We start from the raw sequence: 17,546 nt of genomic DNA, 5'->3' as shown, positions 1-17,546 counted from the left end.
GACGCTCTAACCAGTCGTCCACCGTGCCGCCCGTCCCCACTTTCGTTGTTTTTTTAAGCAATATTAACCAATTTGAAGTGGTGACTAGCTTGAGAACAAATTGATTAACTCTCTTGAACACGCTAAATGTCTGGGAAGTGTTGTAAAACCCCACCTCTTTTCTCATTCTGCGGAAGCCGTGCGGAATATGTGTTCCCTATATTGGCTGGATGTTTTTAGACAATAACAAGTGAAAATAGGAAGTTTTGATGCATTTGAGTAGGCCTGTTTTGTTAAACTCGATGACTGTAATGCTTGGTTGCAAAAAAAAAAGCTCAGTTAGTCATAGAGGTAAGACTGCGTGCAGATTAATTTTCTGAATATTTTTTGCATTTTATGCTGTTTAGTTATCTCATTGTTTTATTTATTGCGTCGCTCATGCCTCTAGACCTCTGAAAAAGAGTTTAGGAAGATGATGTAACACAGACGCTTGCTTTTCTGACGTCTTTTTTATGACGAAGGCTTTTTTTACGATCGCTGGCTTTGCGTGAGAGCACGCGTTTGATGTGTGGGCGATGTGCTGGTGCCATGTATTCTACCATTTTAATCAATGACAGCATAATAAATTAGCCACTTCTTAGCCTATGAAATTAGCGAATGAACACGATTTGGTATATGATAGAAATATAAGGTCAAATGCCAACTTGAACAAAGCGGTTTTTGGAAACTCAAGCATGCATCTTGGAGGTGCGAGAATTCCACCCAACAGCAACGATGTGCTTCCCTTCCCACTGCAGACTGCCTCGAATTTTTGTTATGCCCTTTTAAGTACTGACACAGGGCGCAGCCATGACGGAATAGAAAATGGAAATTCCTCCAAGCTGTTCCCATGTATTTGGAAGCATTAAAGCGTTAAATAATAAAGGCGACAGGTATGTGTTGAGTTTTTGTTTCAGTATGCCAAAAGCAAAACTATTTTGTTAAACAAGCCATCTGGTATTTCATACTATTTCATACAATGAGACAGAAAAATCTTTCTTTCTCATTGAATTTAGGGTAGTATGAAATTTCAAATAAACTGTGCAAAGCTTTACTTTTATATGTTACAGTCGAATTGCCCAAAAAATATTTTTGCTTGCTATTTCCTGAGGCACTATCCTCCGCCACACCTTGGCTTTTGGTATTCTATTATTATTCCTCCGGCATAAACACTCAGTATCTTTGCTCCAAATAGCCTGAGAAAATATTTTGAAAAATAGTTTGAATCTGTTTGCCATTTTATCTCTCACTCCTGTAGCTCCCCAGTCCTTCCTTCCTTCATGGCAGTCTTTCTCACAAACCTCGATTTTAATCTTTATTTTCTTTTAAAAAGAAATTAAAATACCTTGCCCACACAGTTTTGCATCCACGCTTGAGTTTCTGTATGTGTGAATGATCACAGTTTGTTTGAGTGTCTGCGAGTCCAAATGTGTACACATGACATGGACCCTTGTTGATCTCAAACCTGATAATTGTCTACACCTAGTGAGGATAAGCGGTAAAGACAATGTATGGATGGAAAGCCAACAAGACTCAGACAGTGTCTCCTATGCGAAGCACATTGCACTACACAGCGAACCAGGACCCTTCTCATGTGACTCCGAAACAATTGCACTCCTTTCATATAGGGAAAAACAACATGACTGTCGTTGTTGGCCTCATCTTAATATGCAGCTGGGGGATGGTAAGTGATGTCATAAACCAAACACAAAAATCTCTTATCATATGTGTACACATATGGTACAGCTGATTGTCAGTGAGTCACTCAATGGAACACGTCATAGCAAGTGAGCGTAAAAAGTGTGCATGTGTGTGCGTGTCTGTGTGTGCGCCTCGGCCACGTCAACAAGCCCAAGGCTCCATTATGTGCACGTCTTTGCTTGTGAGTCAGCCAAGTGCTGTGGTCACGGCTCACATAGTCAACACTGTTACCTGCTTCTGACGTACAAGCAAAAGCACTTTTCTGATCACTGATGAGTATTGATGAGAGGCTGCCTGACATCTAGTAAACACGAGCTACAGCGTCAATATGTCACTGTATGCTCTGTATTGTACTCTCTATTTGGTGACTGTGAATGCCTTTCAAAAGCTTTTTCTTATTATTGTCCGATATTATTGGCTCTTTACATAACCAAACAAATCAGTGGTCAACAAGCAACAATTTCAGCAATACAATTAATTTCACCTAATAGATGTCACGTTGACAACCAATAATATGAACAATACATGGTAAAAACAAAACACAAAGGTTAAGATGGGTTCTTGTGCTGCCTATCAAAAGAAACACACTTAGGTCATTCCAGCAATACTTGTAAAACACCACCAGGTCACAGTATCGCTCTGCAAAAACCTTCTCGTTTCATCTTCATTAAGTGTCTTTACTTTATTTTTGTTTTATTTGACAGAGGTTACCCTCTCTTTAAACGAATATGACAGTAAAAAATATTGACACAAAGCATTACTTGTTCAGTTAATAAAGGTTTTGTGATGGCGACAGTTTGACCCTGGAACAAATGAATTCACTTAATTCAAATTAATTCATTTCCTATGAGCAATTTAGTTTTGAAAGTGGACCAACTTCAAAGTCCATCAATGAGATGGAACTGATGGTTCAACTGTGGAGGTTTGACAGAATAATGGCAGACATGCGTGTGTTGCCTCAAACTTTTTACACTAAGTACCACCATCATGACCAACGTTAAAATGATACATATCGCATAGCAGGCCTAGATGTTCATGAAAAACAAAGCAGATAAAAAAAGATTCTCCCTAAAATGTGTATTTGATATTATTGTAAACCACTGTAACATTATGCACAGTTTGAACTTTAACACTTTACTTAAATAGAGGAAAATATAAGACTGTAGCTACATTCCAGCGCCCTGAGCTCGCCGACGTCGCATCAGCCTGTCACGGCTCCCGTCTCTAAGCACAAGGTACTCTGGAATTCCGTGTTGTCATGTCAACTTCCGGTCAAGTCAAGCTTGTGAAAGTTCACTCGCTATCTGTTGGAATTACTATTTATTTATTTCAAGTTTTACGTGTGTTTGTACCTCTGCAATTTTTAAGCTATATTTGCTAACATTGGCTGCTAGCTTGCGGGAATCAATACAGATGAACGTGTGCGTGTGTGTGTGTGTTGATCCTTTATTCATCACTTCTGCTCTTGTTTAAGGTAATTACAAAATACTGTACGTAGCACAACTAAAACATCAGTAATGTTAGTGAACCTCATTCGCTTGTCGCTACGCCCGGTATTTTGCGAGGCTGGGATTTTAGCCTAGCGCACTTCACTCCCAACAGGTGAGAATGGTGGCAGCACAGGTTTGAGGCCAACGTTGCTTGGACCACGCAGAACACCACCGTGACACAGACACGTTATATGAAGTTGTTGTTAATAACGAATGCTGTTTAAAACAGAAGGTTGAGACCCCATAGATTATTATTTTCAACACTTTAATAGGCTTGGAAATGTGTCAGCTATTGTAAATTAAAAGGGGAGAAATGCCTAATTAGTTATCCATCCATGCTTCTTCTGTACCGCTTCTCCTCACAAGGGTCGCGGGCGTGCTGGAGCCTATCCCAGCTATCTTCGGGCGAGAGGCGGGGTACACCCTGAACTGGTCGCCAGCCAATCGCAGGGCACATGGAAACCAACAACCATTCGCACTCATATTCACACCTGCGGAGTCTTCAATCAATCTACCACGTATGTTTTCGGGATGTGGGAGGAAACTGGAGTACCCCGAGAAAACCCCCACAGGGACGGGGAGAACATGCAAACTCCACACAAGTGAGGCCGGATTTTAACCCGGGTCCTCAGAATTGTGAGGCAGATGTGCTAACCAGTCACCCACCGTGCCGCCCCCAATTACAATTTTTTAAGAGTCTTCAATTAACCTACCCGCATGTTTTGGGAATGTGGGAGGAAAATTGATTGATTGGTTGATTGATTGATTGATTGATTTGACCTTGATTTAACAAGGTAATATAATTGAGAATAGTTTCTCTTTTACAATGTCGACCTGACTGCAGACAGCAATGAATATGCAAATAAACCCTTCTGGGTTCTTCTGGAGTGTGAGTCAGCTGTGCTAACCACTTTCCTACCATGCTACCCAGCTCTTAACTATTTTTTTGCATTTTGGTTCCTCTATGCTGTTACACACAAACTGTTCCTAATGACCTCAACCCTCCCATTCCTTTGTTTTGCAACAGCTGTCAGCTGATCGACTGTACAGGGCTGTGAACCCTGTACAGAACCAATTTTTTTTTTTTTTATCAAAGATCACCACACCTGCTCTTCATCTTCTCTGCACTTTCAAAATAGATGTGCCACAAAAATCTGATTTACAACCTGTGACTACTTTGAGGTTTCACACATTATTTGATAGACTTAAAACAGACGTTCTCCTCATCACTGCTCCTACTGATAAGCATCAAATTTTCCCTTCATTTCCTCCTGGAATGAAATGGGAGGAAACCGCAAAGCAATTACATGCTTTATTGGTTTATAAAGAGTAAAGCCGTAAACAAAACATTATTTTATTGAAGAAGGAGAATGATGGAAATATAGTCACCATCCACAACATTAGATATGAATTTAATAAAGTTTAGTATATTGGTTGTCGTTAGCAATGGTACAACTGCTGCTAAATTACGCCAAGCGATTTGTAATTGTTTGCCCTGTTAATGCAGCCAAAACCACAATTGACTCGGGTCTTACATAAAGTCAGACACTGGTTATGAATTAATTTCTAAACACTCTCAGAAGATTTTTTTAAGCGCCATCTTGCACTTGTCACCCATTGACATTTTATTTACATTTATTCGTGATTACTTAACAGTTTTATATAACCAATCCGAATACTGCAAAGTGCTGACGATTTATATAGTAGTGCCCAATACATAATCGTGCAGCACTTGTGGGATCTCATTGCATTGTGCAAACGGTGTTCTGTAAAGGTAAAATCAAGACAAGACAGGGAAGATTTGCTGCATGGTTAGAGTGTGAAAGAATGTCACATAATATCCGCACCCCAAAGAAACCAACTCCAAAAGATCTATTTGGACTTGAACAGATTTTCATGGTCAGAACGCAGATCTTCTCATTTTTGATATACGGATTGTTGCGTCGGTTGCAGTATTATCTGACAGGAGAACAAAACGTATGTGTGATTGTGAAATCTCACCATCAAGGACGCGTCACTGTACAGGTGCATTCTCACTACCTGATCAGATCAGATAACGAAGCGATATTGAAGAATGTCAGCAGTTTAGTTGGCATCGGGTCAAGTTCAATTTTATGGTAGGCCAGTTAAACTTCCTTTTACTTGACTTTACTTTCCTTTTTTTTTTTTTTTTTTTTGGCTGCTAATTTTGAGCAGAAATTGGCTGCGGGCGCAGGCAGGAGGAAGCGATAAAAGCGCATCTCACCTATGACACGCACCTCCTTTCTTTATTTTTTAATAATAAATGCGCCGTGAATGCAAATGAACGGAAACGGGGTGTGTGCATCGCAATGCGCGCGGACCCTGGCGCGCGCGCGCCCCACACAAAACTCGGTGGAGGCAAAATCTGCGTGTGCGACTGTCGAAAATAGACATCGTCACGTTTAGATAGTTCAAGTGCAACGCTCGGCCCTGTGCTACAATCTAGCGCCGAGCTTCGCCCATGACCATTTAAGGAAAGAAAGTCGTGCTTCGCTGCAATAGGCCGAGCTTTGCAGCCTGCCGGTAGCCTGCACATTAACCCCTACGCTGCTGAATTTGATTGTTGGAAGCAATGCAAATGGACTTCCGGAGGTTCTGGCGTTGTTTTACTGTCTCTCGCGATGGTATTGATAACATTGAACTACAAGATTTAAGGACAATTTTCGTAACCATGTCTTGTTAGGTGCGCGCGTGGCCGTCCTCCCGGGGTCAGAAAGAGGCTGCCGGATGATCCTGCATGACCTACACCTCACGCAGCACGACGAAAATCCGACAGAAAATTGGCGATTGTCATGCGCACACAACAGCGACCCGCCCCGCACATTGAACCAGGCAAAATAACTGTATATCCCTGAACCTTTTCATATTCTTCCCTCGTCACAGACAAGGCATTTGATCCATGATTGCAAGTATTTGGTTTATGTCTAATTTAAATGCATTAACATCGTGCCCATTTGTTTTGCACGATCAGCCGATACTCGCGCATGGAGATAGGCAGGACGGCAAAAGGGCTTCTGCGTAATACGTTGTAGTGTAGACGTGTAGAACGCGCACAGGCCGTGCACGGCACCTAATCTATTCATGGCGCCCTCCTGCAGCATCTCCATGCTCATCCAGACTGGGGGAGCCAGTTATCTTGATGCGTTCAGTGTCTCACCTCAGCTCGTATTTTGGACTACCACTCACGCGGCTGCTGCTGAACGCCGAATGAACGGCAGGAGCTTGAGCACGAGAGAAATAGAATAGTTTCTGTCTCGTATTTGCAAATTGCGGTGCCTTGATTTACGAGTTGAATTTGTTCCGTGACCAATTACCTCGTACCTCAGTTTACGGGCATATCAAATCATACAATTATAAAATATAATGTCAATTGTTTTTTTTTAATAAGGTATAGGCCTAATGGCCCTGAAAGTCACACACATTCTGTATAGTATTCATGTATTGATATGTGGTTGACGTCAAGGGAGCTGACTCTGGCTCAGAATGGCCATTTACCACGCGGTTTGCTCAGTGTTAGTGTCTAGTCCATGCTCCTTGCGAGTGTTTTCATTTTATATTTGTATGTTTGACCGTTTGTGTGCGTGTTAGTTTCGGCTTGTCCTGTCAGGGGTTGCCGCAGCGGGTCACCCGCGTGTTTTGTTTGGCACAGTTTGTACGTTGGATGCCCTCCAGTGTCATATGTGCCTGATTTTGGTTCAGGCAGCATGGGTTCAGTTCTACTGTGCATTACTGTATGTTTAAGAGTTTAAAAGGTGTTTAACAGTAAAGAAAAAAGTGTTCATATAAGTTTGCATTGGATAATAGGATTGTGGGGCAGATTAATAAGAGTATTGGAACTGGGGAGGTTCACACAGCTTTACAATATGCATAAATAATCCCCCCCAAAAAATGTGGTCGCTAATTGGGGATTTCACCTATTGCGAGGGTGGTCCAGAACCTAATCCCCGCGATAAACGAGGTATTACTGTACACATAGATTATATTTATGTGATTTTGTCACACAACAAGCAGCAAATAGGAATAATTGCACAACTTGTGAGCAGCACAAGAAGACATTAGAAGGTGTCTTTGAATTAAAGACACTGTAAAGTGAATACAGAGTTTTGTTTCTACATTACACATAAAAATGTGCAAAGACTGAGAACTATGAAGTACTCACTTGTGTACATATTGTGTAAAACATTTTTCATCATTTCTTTTTCACACATTTTTGGGGTATGGCCAACTCGTGGCTCAGTGATGCACGTGTCACCCCTCCCCCATTATATGAGGACTTGAGCACCTTCATTTGGATCAGCGTTTGTTCGGAACAATTGCGACAAAAATTGCAATTAGCTAGCTAGCTAGCTATGCCTATACCACACAAATAATTCCCTTCGGCTAGTCCGCTGGTAGAGTGCCTCAGTATCAGCCGTGAGTGAGTCACCGTGACAAAGGTGAAAGCACCAGGAGGGGGAAAGGAAGGGATAAAGAAAAAACATAAAGAAGTCCGACTTGACAGCCTGTTTTTTTTTGATTGGCTCGCAAAGTCTTGGTCATGTGACTGCCTTGTGTCGTTTGATTGGTGGACATGAGTCAAACGTCACTGTGGTAATGTTGGACTCGGAATGTCGAAGATGGAGTCTAAAAATAGCCGCACAAGAATGGATAAATAAAAGTAGCGAACGGCATCCTTCTTCACATGAATAGTCAAGTAAAAGTAAAAAGTACAGTGCAGTTAAAGTACGTTGACAAGTACAGTTTATCGAAAATGTTATTTGAGTAAATGTAACGGAGTAAATGTAGCGTGTTAATACCCACCCCTGATCACGGTGAGAAAGGCAGAAGCGAAAAAGAAGGGATACAAAAATAAAGTCAGACTTGACATCCATTGTGTGGACCAGTGCTCCAGGCTGATGTGGGCACTTTAGAGCGCCTCTTGCCATGAGGACCCGGTGGGATATATTCCAATCACCGGAGGCTTTAAGTGGATATATTGTCACTTCTCAAACGTGTGGTTATGTGCAGGCATAAGAAAGATGCTAAATGAAGTAGCATCCATTTTTCCAGGTCACAGTAGTAGTATTTGACTGACAGTTGACAGTTGAGCAGATGTGGTTCCACCACATTCAGCGAACACGACCACAGTGTCTGAGAGCGAAGACACTGACTTGATTTTTCACAATTTTGAGGCCTCATTTTATGTACCGGGCTATTTTTTTTTTTTAATCATTCAAATTTGGCAGGGTTTTTTTTTTTTTTTACAACACCTCTCTGTGTTGTGTCAAATTTAGAAGACTTTACATGGACTTTAAAGCATCATTTAGAAAAGAAACAATGACACAAGCTCAGAAAACAGAGAAAAAAGCAACAGTATAATCCGTCTTGAATGTATTACTGTGAAAGCGTTTATTATTATAATTATTATTATTATTATTATTATTTGTTGTTGTTTTTGTCTTGACTAGTCTTTGGAGTGTTGGCTCACGATTGTTAATATTCCAAGCGTCCGTGAAATCAGCATCCAAATTCCCCCGCCCCCTTGTGCCCGCCCCTCCTCTGACGTGCCACAAACGCCGATTTGCATGAAGTGTTTTGTGGCCGCATGCAGCTTGCACTGCTGCACACAGCGAGTGTCGGAGGGCAAAGCCACGGATGCGCAGGAGTGTTCTTGTCCTTTTTCATTTGACGGAGATACGGTGTCGGACGTCGAAAGAAACCGGGGAATTAAAAAAAACAAAAACAAAAAAAACAGGAGACGCTACACTTGAATGTGAAAATGGAGCTTCCCGCCGCGGGAGAGCACGTCTTTGCGGTGGAGAGCATCGAGAAGAAGCGGAGCCGGAAGGTTAGTCACATGGAAACGAAGATTTTCTTCTCTTTATATGTTTTGACGACTCGTGATTATTATGATTAATTTTATAAAGATGACCCGATTAGCGTGTTTTATTTATTTATTTATTTATTATCTAAAAAAAAAATTTTTTTTTTTTTGTCCGCTTATGTGTCTATTCACAGGGAAGGGTTGAGTATCTGGTCAAGTGGCGTGGATGGTCCCCAAAGTAAGTGACCCCCAACCGTCAGCAATGATTACTGCGACTATCACATTCTAACACGAATGACTGCGTGGGATCATGGGTGCTTGTTTGGAATCACTTTGGAATCTTTGCACCTTAGCCAAAAATGATGGATGCGGTTTTACAATGCATGCAATGCCCCAATTAAAGACACACTGCGCCTTTATTTTGACATTCATTGGCAGGCCCTTCTAAGTTAGTTGTGGTTCATTATAGATGCATCCACAGGCTTTCGTGTGTTTCAGCATGTTTACCAATACATCGAGAAAAATCATATTTTTGCTAGTATTGATGTGTTTTGTTTGTCCACTAATGAGCTCCTCTCCAAACAGGTACAATACATGGGAACCAGAGGAGAACATTCTGGACCCAAGGCTGCTTGATGCTTTTGAAGACAGGTACGTTTTTTTTTTGTTTGTTTGTTTGTTTTTTTCCTCTTTTTTTCTCTCTTCAAGTTGGACAAACCAGCCTTACAAGTGTCAAAGTCCCTAACGCGCATTAACATGACAAAACACGTTTAAACTTTCCCTTCCCTACTCTTCCTGTTTTCAATACAATACTTCACGTGTGTCAGTCATCAACATGTTTTAAGCAAGAGTCTTGTGTGTTTATAGCATAAACTTTGCAGCCTCGCCAAGCATCCATGAAAATCCAGTGCTGACGATGAACTGTCCGCATCATGCGTCAATTAGTCGACACCATCATAAGGATAGGATTAGGATTAAAACCGGTGTCATCAGCGGGTCAAATCGGGGTTAAAGTCAGAGCAGACATACCAGAGCAAAGTGGAGCATCTACAGGCCTTTTGTCACATGATCGTTCTTTGCATGTCAGCATCAGGTTATCATGCTTGAGTGCAGCCTGCTGTCCCACCAATCGGTCAGCACATGCACCTGCGACAACATCCACAGAACGTGGAAAACTACTTTATTACTTTCTTTCTTCAGGGCACATGCTTTCTTTAGCTACTGAAGAAAGTTCTTGTCCATCAGTGACTGATTGCACCCACGTCAAACATTTATCATCACACATTACATTTATTATGAAATACAAAAGTGTTTTATTCCTAGCATGTCTCCAAAGTAAAGTGGCTGTTTTAGTTTGTTTCTTTCAGCATCACACTTTGCGTAGTTAGCTAGCGCTGACACAACATTGGAAGTGCACAACGTACACTTGTGTGAAGGAGAGCGTTGTCACTTCTGTCAGTGGAAGTCCAATATCCCCAGGAAGTATTAAAACACTTGTCTGAGAGGAAGAAGGAGACTTTAGGGTACGCATCTTGCCTTCATCTGCGCCTAACTTATTGAAAATGAACATAGAAATGACGTTTTTGTTTACCACTGAACTAAATTGGAGTCATAAATCAAGCGATCTTTAAATGTCAAATTGTGACCAACTTCCTTGTGCTCCACATTAGTGGAAGGCCTTCTGTGGTTAACTTCTGGCTAACTGCTAAAAAGTCTGGTGACTGACTTGCCTCATAAACGTGCAACTGAGTATTTTCAATGCATATTGTTTTAACTTGTCACTGGCCTTCCTCTAAGCCTGTGTGTTCTTTCACACACTGCAACCTTTCAGGCGCAGGTCACACGCTAACATGGACATCACTCTCCGTCTGTTTTAGCAATTACCTCCCTCTCTTGCTCGCTCTCACTCTATTGCTAAAGGAGAGATTTTATTGAAACTAATTGCATGTCTCTCCAGGGAGCCAAATTGTCCAAATACCAGGCTATGAAAATACACTGAGTCGTCACTGTAATTAGATGTGAGGGAAGTGGTTGGGGGAGGGGACTGACATCACTTCTGTCTGCAGTATTGAGTTACTGTTTGGGAGAAAAGAGTGGGGAGAAAAAAAAAGTCAACAAGGGTCTAACCCTTCAGCTCCTGGATACATTCACAAAACCAGTGGAGTGTTCTCTTGGAAGGATGAGGCTCATTAGACTGCAGTATCACACTTTTGCAGATGACTAGCTCTCGTTGGGCTCAAGTATTGATAATTGAATGTACATTGCGTTGCCACGCGACAGTAACTTTACTCAAAACAAGGTGGTCTCCTTCACAGACTGCTGTTTCTCTCTCTTACAGGGAACGTCAAGAGCAGCTGATGGGCTATCGCAAGAGAGGACCGAAGCCCAAGCACCTTCTGGTTCAGGTAAGAAAATAGCACTGCAGGTGAATGAAGAATTATAACCTATAACAGAACACTAGAATTTTATATTTAATAAAGCGTGGAGACTTTCATGAGACAGAAGAGCTCAGAATAGTGAGTTACTTTTTGACAGTTCTTTAAAATGTATTTCATTACTGTCGTTTCTTACTGCTGTGAACAACCAGTTCAGTTCACTTTGCTATGCAGTATACACACATTTGACTTCAGTGAGCTTCTTCATGGCCAATGAGAAATATGCATTCCTGTGAGTTACAGATCTCATCCTTGTGATTTCCAAAATATACCAAAGTTTAAACTTGAAAAAATCATTGCTGAACTCCAGCCCTGTTAGACAGTAATGTTTATTGCGAAGGCGGTGCCAATTCCCACATGCGACAAGCTTTTTATTACCCTCAGCTTTATCTGGTGACTATGTTGGCCCTAATGCAAGCGGACTGTAACAGCCAAAAGTTCAAATAACTGACTCAGTCTACTCAGGACATTTGTCTGGAATGTACACCAAAATGTAACAGGTCATTTCTTGTGCCGTGTACCACCCGTCTACGAAGTTTTGTGGAATAGGTGATGTAAATGATAGCTAGCTAGCTAAAGTTTTTGAGATACAATCTGCAATTGTGACCTAACTAGCTGTAGCTTTATGAATGTGAGTAGCACATTTAGCGCATCATTTACCCGTCCCAAAGGTCACGGGTACCACTCAAAGGACTGCCTCTATTCCTCTTAGGAAATGTCAGTGGTAGCACGTGCTAAAAAGTCAGTGACAGGTCACAAAGCATACCGGTGGCATTCCTCCAAGCTGAGGTCACTGCCACAGGAAAGAAGCACTTTAAACAAATGTCACTAGAAGTGCTCGTGAATGGCGGGGGGGCTAAGTGAAGACGAACGCAGCCTATGACAGGAAGGAACTATACTATGTGGTGCAGAGGATACCTTCCATGTACAGTAGATCAAGTGCAGTCTGTTAGCACAACTAATACTGAATGGAAGAACACATGTTTCCACTGACAGGGCATTTTTGCGACATTTCTCAGTGAATAATACAATGCTAGTAAATATATAATTCAGTTTATCTAAGAAGTTGTCAAATGTATTACTGATCCAAATTACAATTGTTGGGCCTTGGCAGCAGTTTACTTGGTCCGCACGCTTTTTGAGAGCTGTTTTAGTTTCTACCTTCACCAAGACTATGATTTAATCGATGTTATGCGTGTGCTCAACAGAATTCCATTCTGATATTTTGAGTGATCAAAAGTGCTATTCTTTAATGATTGTGTACTTGAACAGGTCCCTTCTTTTGCCCGGAGATCCAGTATACTTGCTGGCCTTCATGAGTCATCCCTGCAAGAAGACAGCTGTCACAACACCAGTTCAGTTCCAATGCTGCGTCCCCAGAGCCAGCAGTACCAGCTGAACAGCAAGAGACACCATCAGTACCAGCCCATGAGCCGAGACGGTGAGACAGAGCCGCACGCCAATGGCAAGAAGTTCTACTATCAGCTCAACACCAAGAAGCACCACCACTACCAGCCAGACCTGCAGGTGTGCGAGTCTGTGTTTGCAAAACCCAGAGAGGTCAACGCTCCGGAGCAGCCTATTAAGGGGTACAATCTCCCCCCTGTGCTGCAGCAAAAATGGTTCCGGGACAAGACTTCAGGCGTCTTGACTAAAGTAAAGGACATCACCATGGAGCTGAAAAAGCTCCCTGCAGACCTCAATGGTCACAAAGAACTAGAGAATGCAAAGCCTAAAGACCATGCATCAGCACAGCAGCATAATTGTGTCAGTGGCAGTAAACTAAAAATTGTGCAAAACAAAAACAAGAATGGACGGATTGTTATTGTCATGAGCAAATACATGGAAAATGGAATGGAGGCGGCAAAAGTCACAAATGGTGAATCCCAGTCTGTCGAGAAATTTTCGCAAGGAGCAGACAATACAGAAAGGCACCTCGAGAAGATGAAGCTGGTCAAACATCTTGGCCTCGTTAATGGATTTGCAGAGAAACCCAAAGCCGTCTCCAAATTCACGGGAGATTGTACCAAAGAAAATGAACAGTCCGCCCAAACTATGCTGGCTGTGACGGAACAGGATAAATGTGTTGAGGTCAGGGGTCAGTGTCTGCTTTCAGAGGATCAGCCTTTACAATTGACAACCAAGCCTAATCTGCTCTCTTTGCCTGTGGACACTACGGTTGCCGCCTTCAGTGACAGAAAAACGACCCAAGATGAATTTCAAGGATTAAAGCGACACCTTTCTGACACTGACAGCAAGGAGCATGGGAGTAACAAGAGGTTTTTAAGCTCCCGCCACACAGTCTCCTCACCCAACCAAAGCATTAGCACTCACCAAAATGGCCTCCAGGATCCCTTTGCATTGCAGTACTGCGACTATGCTGATCGCGATCAAGAGGAGCCCATTGACTTGAGCATTGTTAAGTCCAGGCCTCAAGTTGCCGCTTCCGCAGCGAGCCAGCCGGAACTACTCACACAGGATGGAACACAGACCGACATGCAAGTGAAAGAGCAAACTGAAAGTCAGCCGCAGGCTGGAACACAAAAGATTGCAAATGTGGACACGCTTGATTCGTCGCTTGTTGGTGACCAGGAAAAAGGGAAAGTGGAGACGTTTCCCTCTTTCCAGCCGTTCCTTGGGAATATCGTCATCACAGACATAACTACAAACTGCCTCACAGTTACCTTCAAGGAGTATGTTACAGTGTAACTGTGTACATGTGCATAAAATATAATTGTATTTTCAAAGGCTTGAATGTGCAAACAGAACCAGTTTATATATATGTGTGTATATATATATATGTGTGTATATATATATGTGTGTGTATATATATATGTGTGTATATATATATATATATATATATATGTGTGTGTATATATATATATATATATAATTTTGTATAGCTCAAAAAGACAAGCATTTGGATTCTTTATTTGCTTATTTCCTGCATGATATTATTCATTTGTTGTGACTTTATTACATGCAGTATTTCAAACTTAGTTCAGAAAGCAAGGAAAAGAATGTTAGAACTAACTGAAAACGCACTTACATTCTTGTTTTTTTTTTTTTTGTTTTGTTTTTTTTTGCAATTTCTGCTCTCTACAGTCAAACACTTGTAAAGAATATAGGCTTTATAGAATTGTTTGTACAGAAGAAATTTATATTGAAACATGGTCAAATACACTGTATGTGTGCGTGTGTGCTTGCGTGTTAACAAAAAGTGTGAATCCATGGACAGATGCGTACATGTTTAAAACGAATAAGAAAAGCACCTTTGTCAACAAGTGTCATTTGTATTTTTGAGGAGGAGTGTCAAATGAAACTTTATCAATGTTGCTTATGTTTTGCTTTGTCCCTGTTGGTATTGTCTGACACTGCCTCAGCCACTCTTAAGATGGTGCAACCATGTACGTATTTAATTTATGATTTGCAGCACTGCAGTGTGAATTCTTTGTGTGAATTGTATAACAATAGTTGAGCTGTGTAGTCCATTCGATTCGTACCACCAGCTGGGTAATCCATCATTTGACGCCACGCTCTGTGCGGCCCACACATCTGTGTAGCGGGTTTAGCGTGTGTTTCGTAAGCACATATCAAACCCTTATTGAATATCTTTGATGACAGTGGTAATTTAAAACGATTCTACAAGCATATCCAGAGGTTCTCTTGTATCTTACTGAATGCCTCTCACTTTATATGGCATGTTTTCACAGAAATAATCGTTACAACACGTGATTTGTATCCAGAGGGTGCAGTGATGTACTTTCATGTTTTGTGTGCAGAGTAAGCGAATGCTTCCTAAACAGTTTTGCAATAATAAAATTATTTGCAGATTCAAGTTAGTCTTTGGGTTGATATTCGGACTTTTACACTGCATTCCATTGCATGGTCACTGATATCCTACATTGATGGTGAGCATTCCTCTATGCACTTGTACTTTTCATTTGGATGTGCTATTGTGTAAGAGTTTATATATATATATATATATATTTTTTTTTTTTTTTTTATGTGTGTGGCTCATTATAATCATTTATTATGCGCAATATGGACAAAACTATTCCAGGGATTGGACCGTCGCTTACTAGCCAACATGTTGACGCATCAAGGACCAAGGCGGCTGGACCAGGCGGACGAAAATGCTGCCATGTGGCGACAGGAGAGCACGACGCACGGTGTATTTTCCATCAAGGTGGCAGCAGCGGTTTCCTATTTCATTTCACTTCGTTGCTGTTCCGCTCTAAAACTGAAGGGCGCTTGAAAGGGGAGATATGCAGAGGAAAGCGACGTCCAGCTCCCAAAGCAATCGCGTTGCCCGACATTGTCGTCTTTCGCTGCACGTGATCTGTAAATGCTTGTCAAACGCTTGCGTGTATAAAGTGGACAATTTCCTGTGCCTCAGCCCTCCACTCGACGCGTTTCACACGCGCGGATGTGCGCACATGCAGAGGAGGAGAAAATGGCTGTCCTTTCTGCGCCATCCCATCTCTCTCGCTCTCGCTCTCGTCCTGCATGCGTGGTGTCTGAAAAAACGCCTCGCAGCAGCTGCAGCGGAATCAGAATGTCGTGGGGTTTTTTTTGTGTGTTTTTTTTTTTTTTTTTTTTTTTTTTTTTTAGAGCGCAGACAGCTGCGAAGTCCGCACAGGCTCGACGAGCGAATAAAAGGTGGTTCGAAGCTGCTCGTTTGCGTGAAGCTCCGACGCGTTGTTTGGCGCTTGAGTGTCACGTTGTCATCTTGTTTTCCTCATCTCATGCACGCTGTGTGCGGCGTGACTGTGCATGCAAGGCCTGTTCTTCGGCGTCTTTTAAACGAGCAACGTTCGGTTCATATTCTGTTGCGAATAATGGGAATAGTGATGCATAAGAGTGTAACCCGTAGGGAGTTGAGATGGGTAGCTGTAACCATTCCATTTGGCTTTTGAGATTTCGAAAGGCACAACATTTACGCATGTAAGCGTCTCACGGGCTTATTTGAAGGTCTGGAAATTGTACAGATGTAAATGTACTACGAGATCTGGAGTCGCCGCAGGTGAACAGAGAAGAAAGGATCGAGCTTTTAAAGCCACTGTTTAGTTGTCATTGAGCCGCCTGGTGCGCAAGCCGATGTGACTGCGGTGGCTTCAGGGACTACCGTGTGTGCATACAGTTACACGGCTGTGGCCTGCATGGCGCGACTACATACATACCTGCACGCAGCACTCCTGTGCATCGAGATAACGACGCAATTTTGCCTCGTTGCATGGTTAGAGTGAATATTTATAAATGAGTGCGGACGTCTATGTGCATGTTGATAAAGGTTTCAATGACATTTAATGATTGCAGCCTGACATACATACTTGGGAAATGTTAAAAAAAAAAATTTACAAATGAAATCCAAATGTATCTCATTGCATGTATATGGCGTAGCAAGTTACTGCATGTTTGTACTGTATTTCCACATATTGTGTACACGTGATCTCACCCCGGATACAAGCCGACCAATAAATTGTCTTCAAACTCTAATTACTGAGACCAATCGCATCTGTTTCCATCTTCCTCCTCCTCGCTCAAGGACTTGACTTTGTAGGGGGGAAAAAAATGCACGAATAATGCTCAATGATAACCAGGTTGTTAAATTACACGGCGCAAACATTAAAATGGAGCTTTAATAAAATCATGACGTGCTACACTCAAATGCGAAGCTCTCTCGATAATTGTGGAAGGTCATCGAACAAACGGTGCCCCAGGAAACTCGCTTCGCACAATCTATTTCTATCGTCAACACTCGAAACTAATTGAAGAATTCGATGAACCAATGTATAACGTTTTTAACCTAATCTGCTTTAAAATATTTGTTTCGAAATATGTGCCCAAAACGGCACAATATGAAAACATGTTTTTAAAAAAAACAACACATTTTGATATGCATTGAGTACTACAATCGACTCTATGTGTTACTGGTACACAGTCGTTTTTGTATATTTATAGTTTAAAGAGGTTTATGTATTGTTTGGAAATATGTGTCATAATTTTGGCTTTTATCTCACGTGTGCCCCTCTTTCCCCCAAAACAATCATCACCGTATTTTAAAATCATGTATCC

The 17,546-nt window shown here is 41.8% G+C and overlaps 1 protein-coding gene across 2 annotated transcripts; it reads left to right on the top strand.

Moving 5' to 3' along the window:
* The first annotated feature begins 8,777 nt into the window (after positions 1-8,777).
* LOC133476534 (E3 SUMO-protein ligase CBX4-like) lies at positions 8,778-15,306 on the top strand. 2 transcript variants are annotated; one of them, XM_061770052.1, is made up of 5 exons: positions 8,778-9,057; positions 9,228-9,271; positions 9,619-9,684; positions 11,372-11,438; positions 12,741-15,306. In XM_061770052.1, exons 1-5 carry the CDS (start codon positions 8,989-8,991, stop codon positions 14,175-14,177), a joined length of 1,683 nt encoding a protein of 560 aa, XP_061626036.1. In that variant the 5' UTR covers positions 8,778-8,988; the 3' UTR covers positions 14,178-15,306. The 2 variants fall into 2 exon arrangements, with proteins under 2 accessions (XP_061626036.1, XP_061626037.1); XM_061770053.1 differs by having other exon boundaries at positions 9,041-9,057; positions 11,349-11,438.
* The last annotated feature ends 2,240 nt before the right edge of the window (positions 15,307-17,546 follow it).

This window comes from Phyllopteryx taeniolatus, chromosome 4 (assembly GCF_024500385.1).
Source record: "Phyllopteryx taeniolatus isolate TA_2022b chromosome 4, UOR_Ptae_1.2, whole genome shotgun sequence".
NCBI lineage: Eukaryota > Metazoa > Chordata > Actinopteri > Syngnathiformes > Syngnathidae > Phyllopteryx > Phyllopteryx taeniolatus.
The sequence above is the reverse complement of the archived record's forward strand: the minus strand, read 5'-3'. Positions and strand labels throughout refer to the sequence as shown.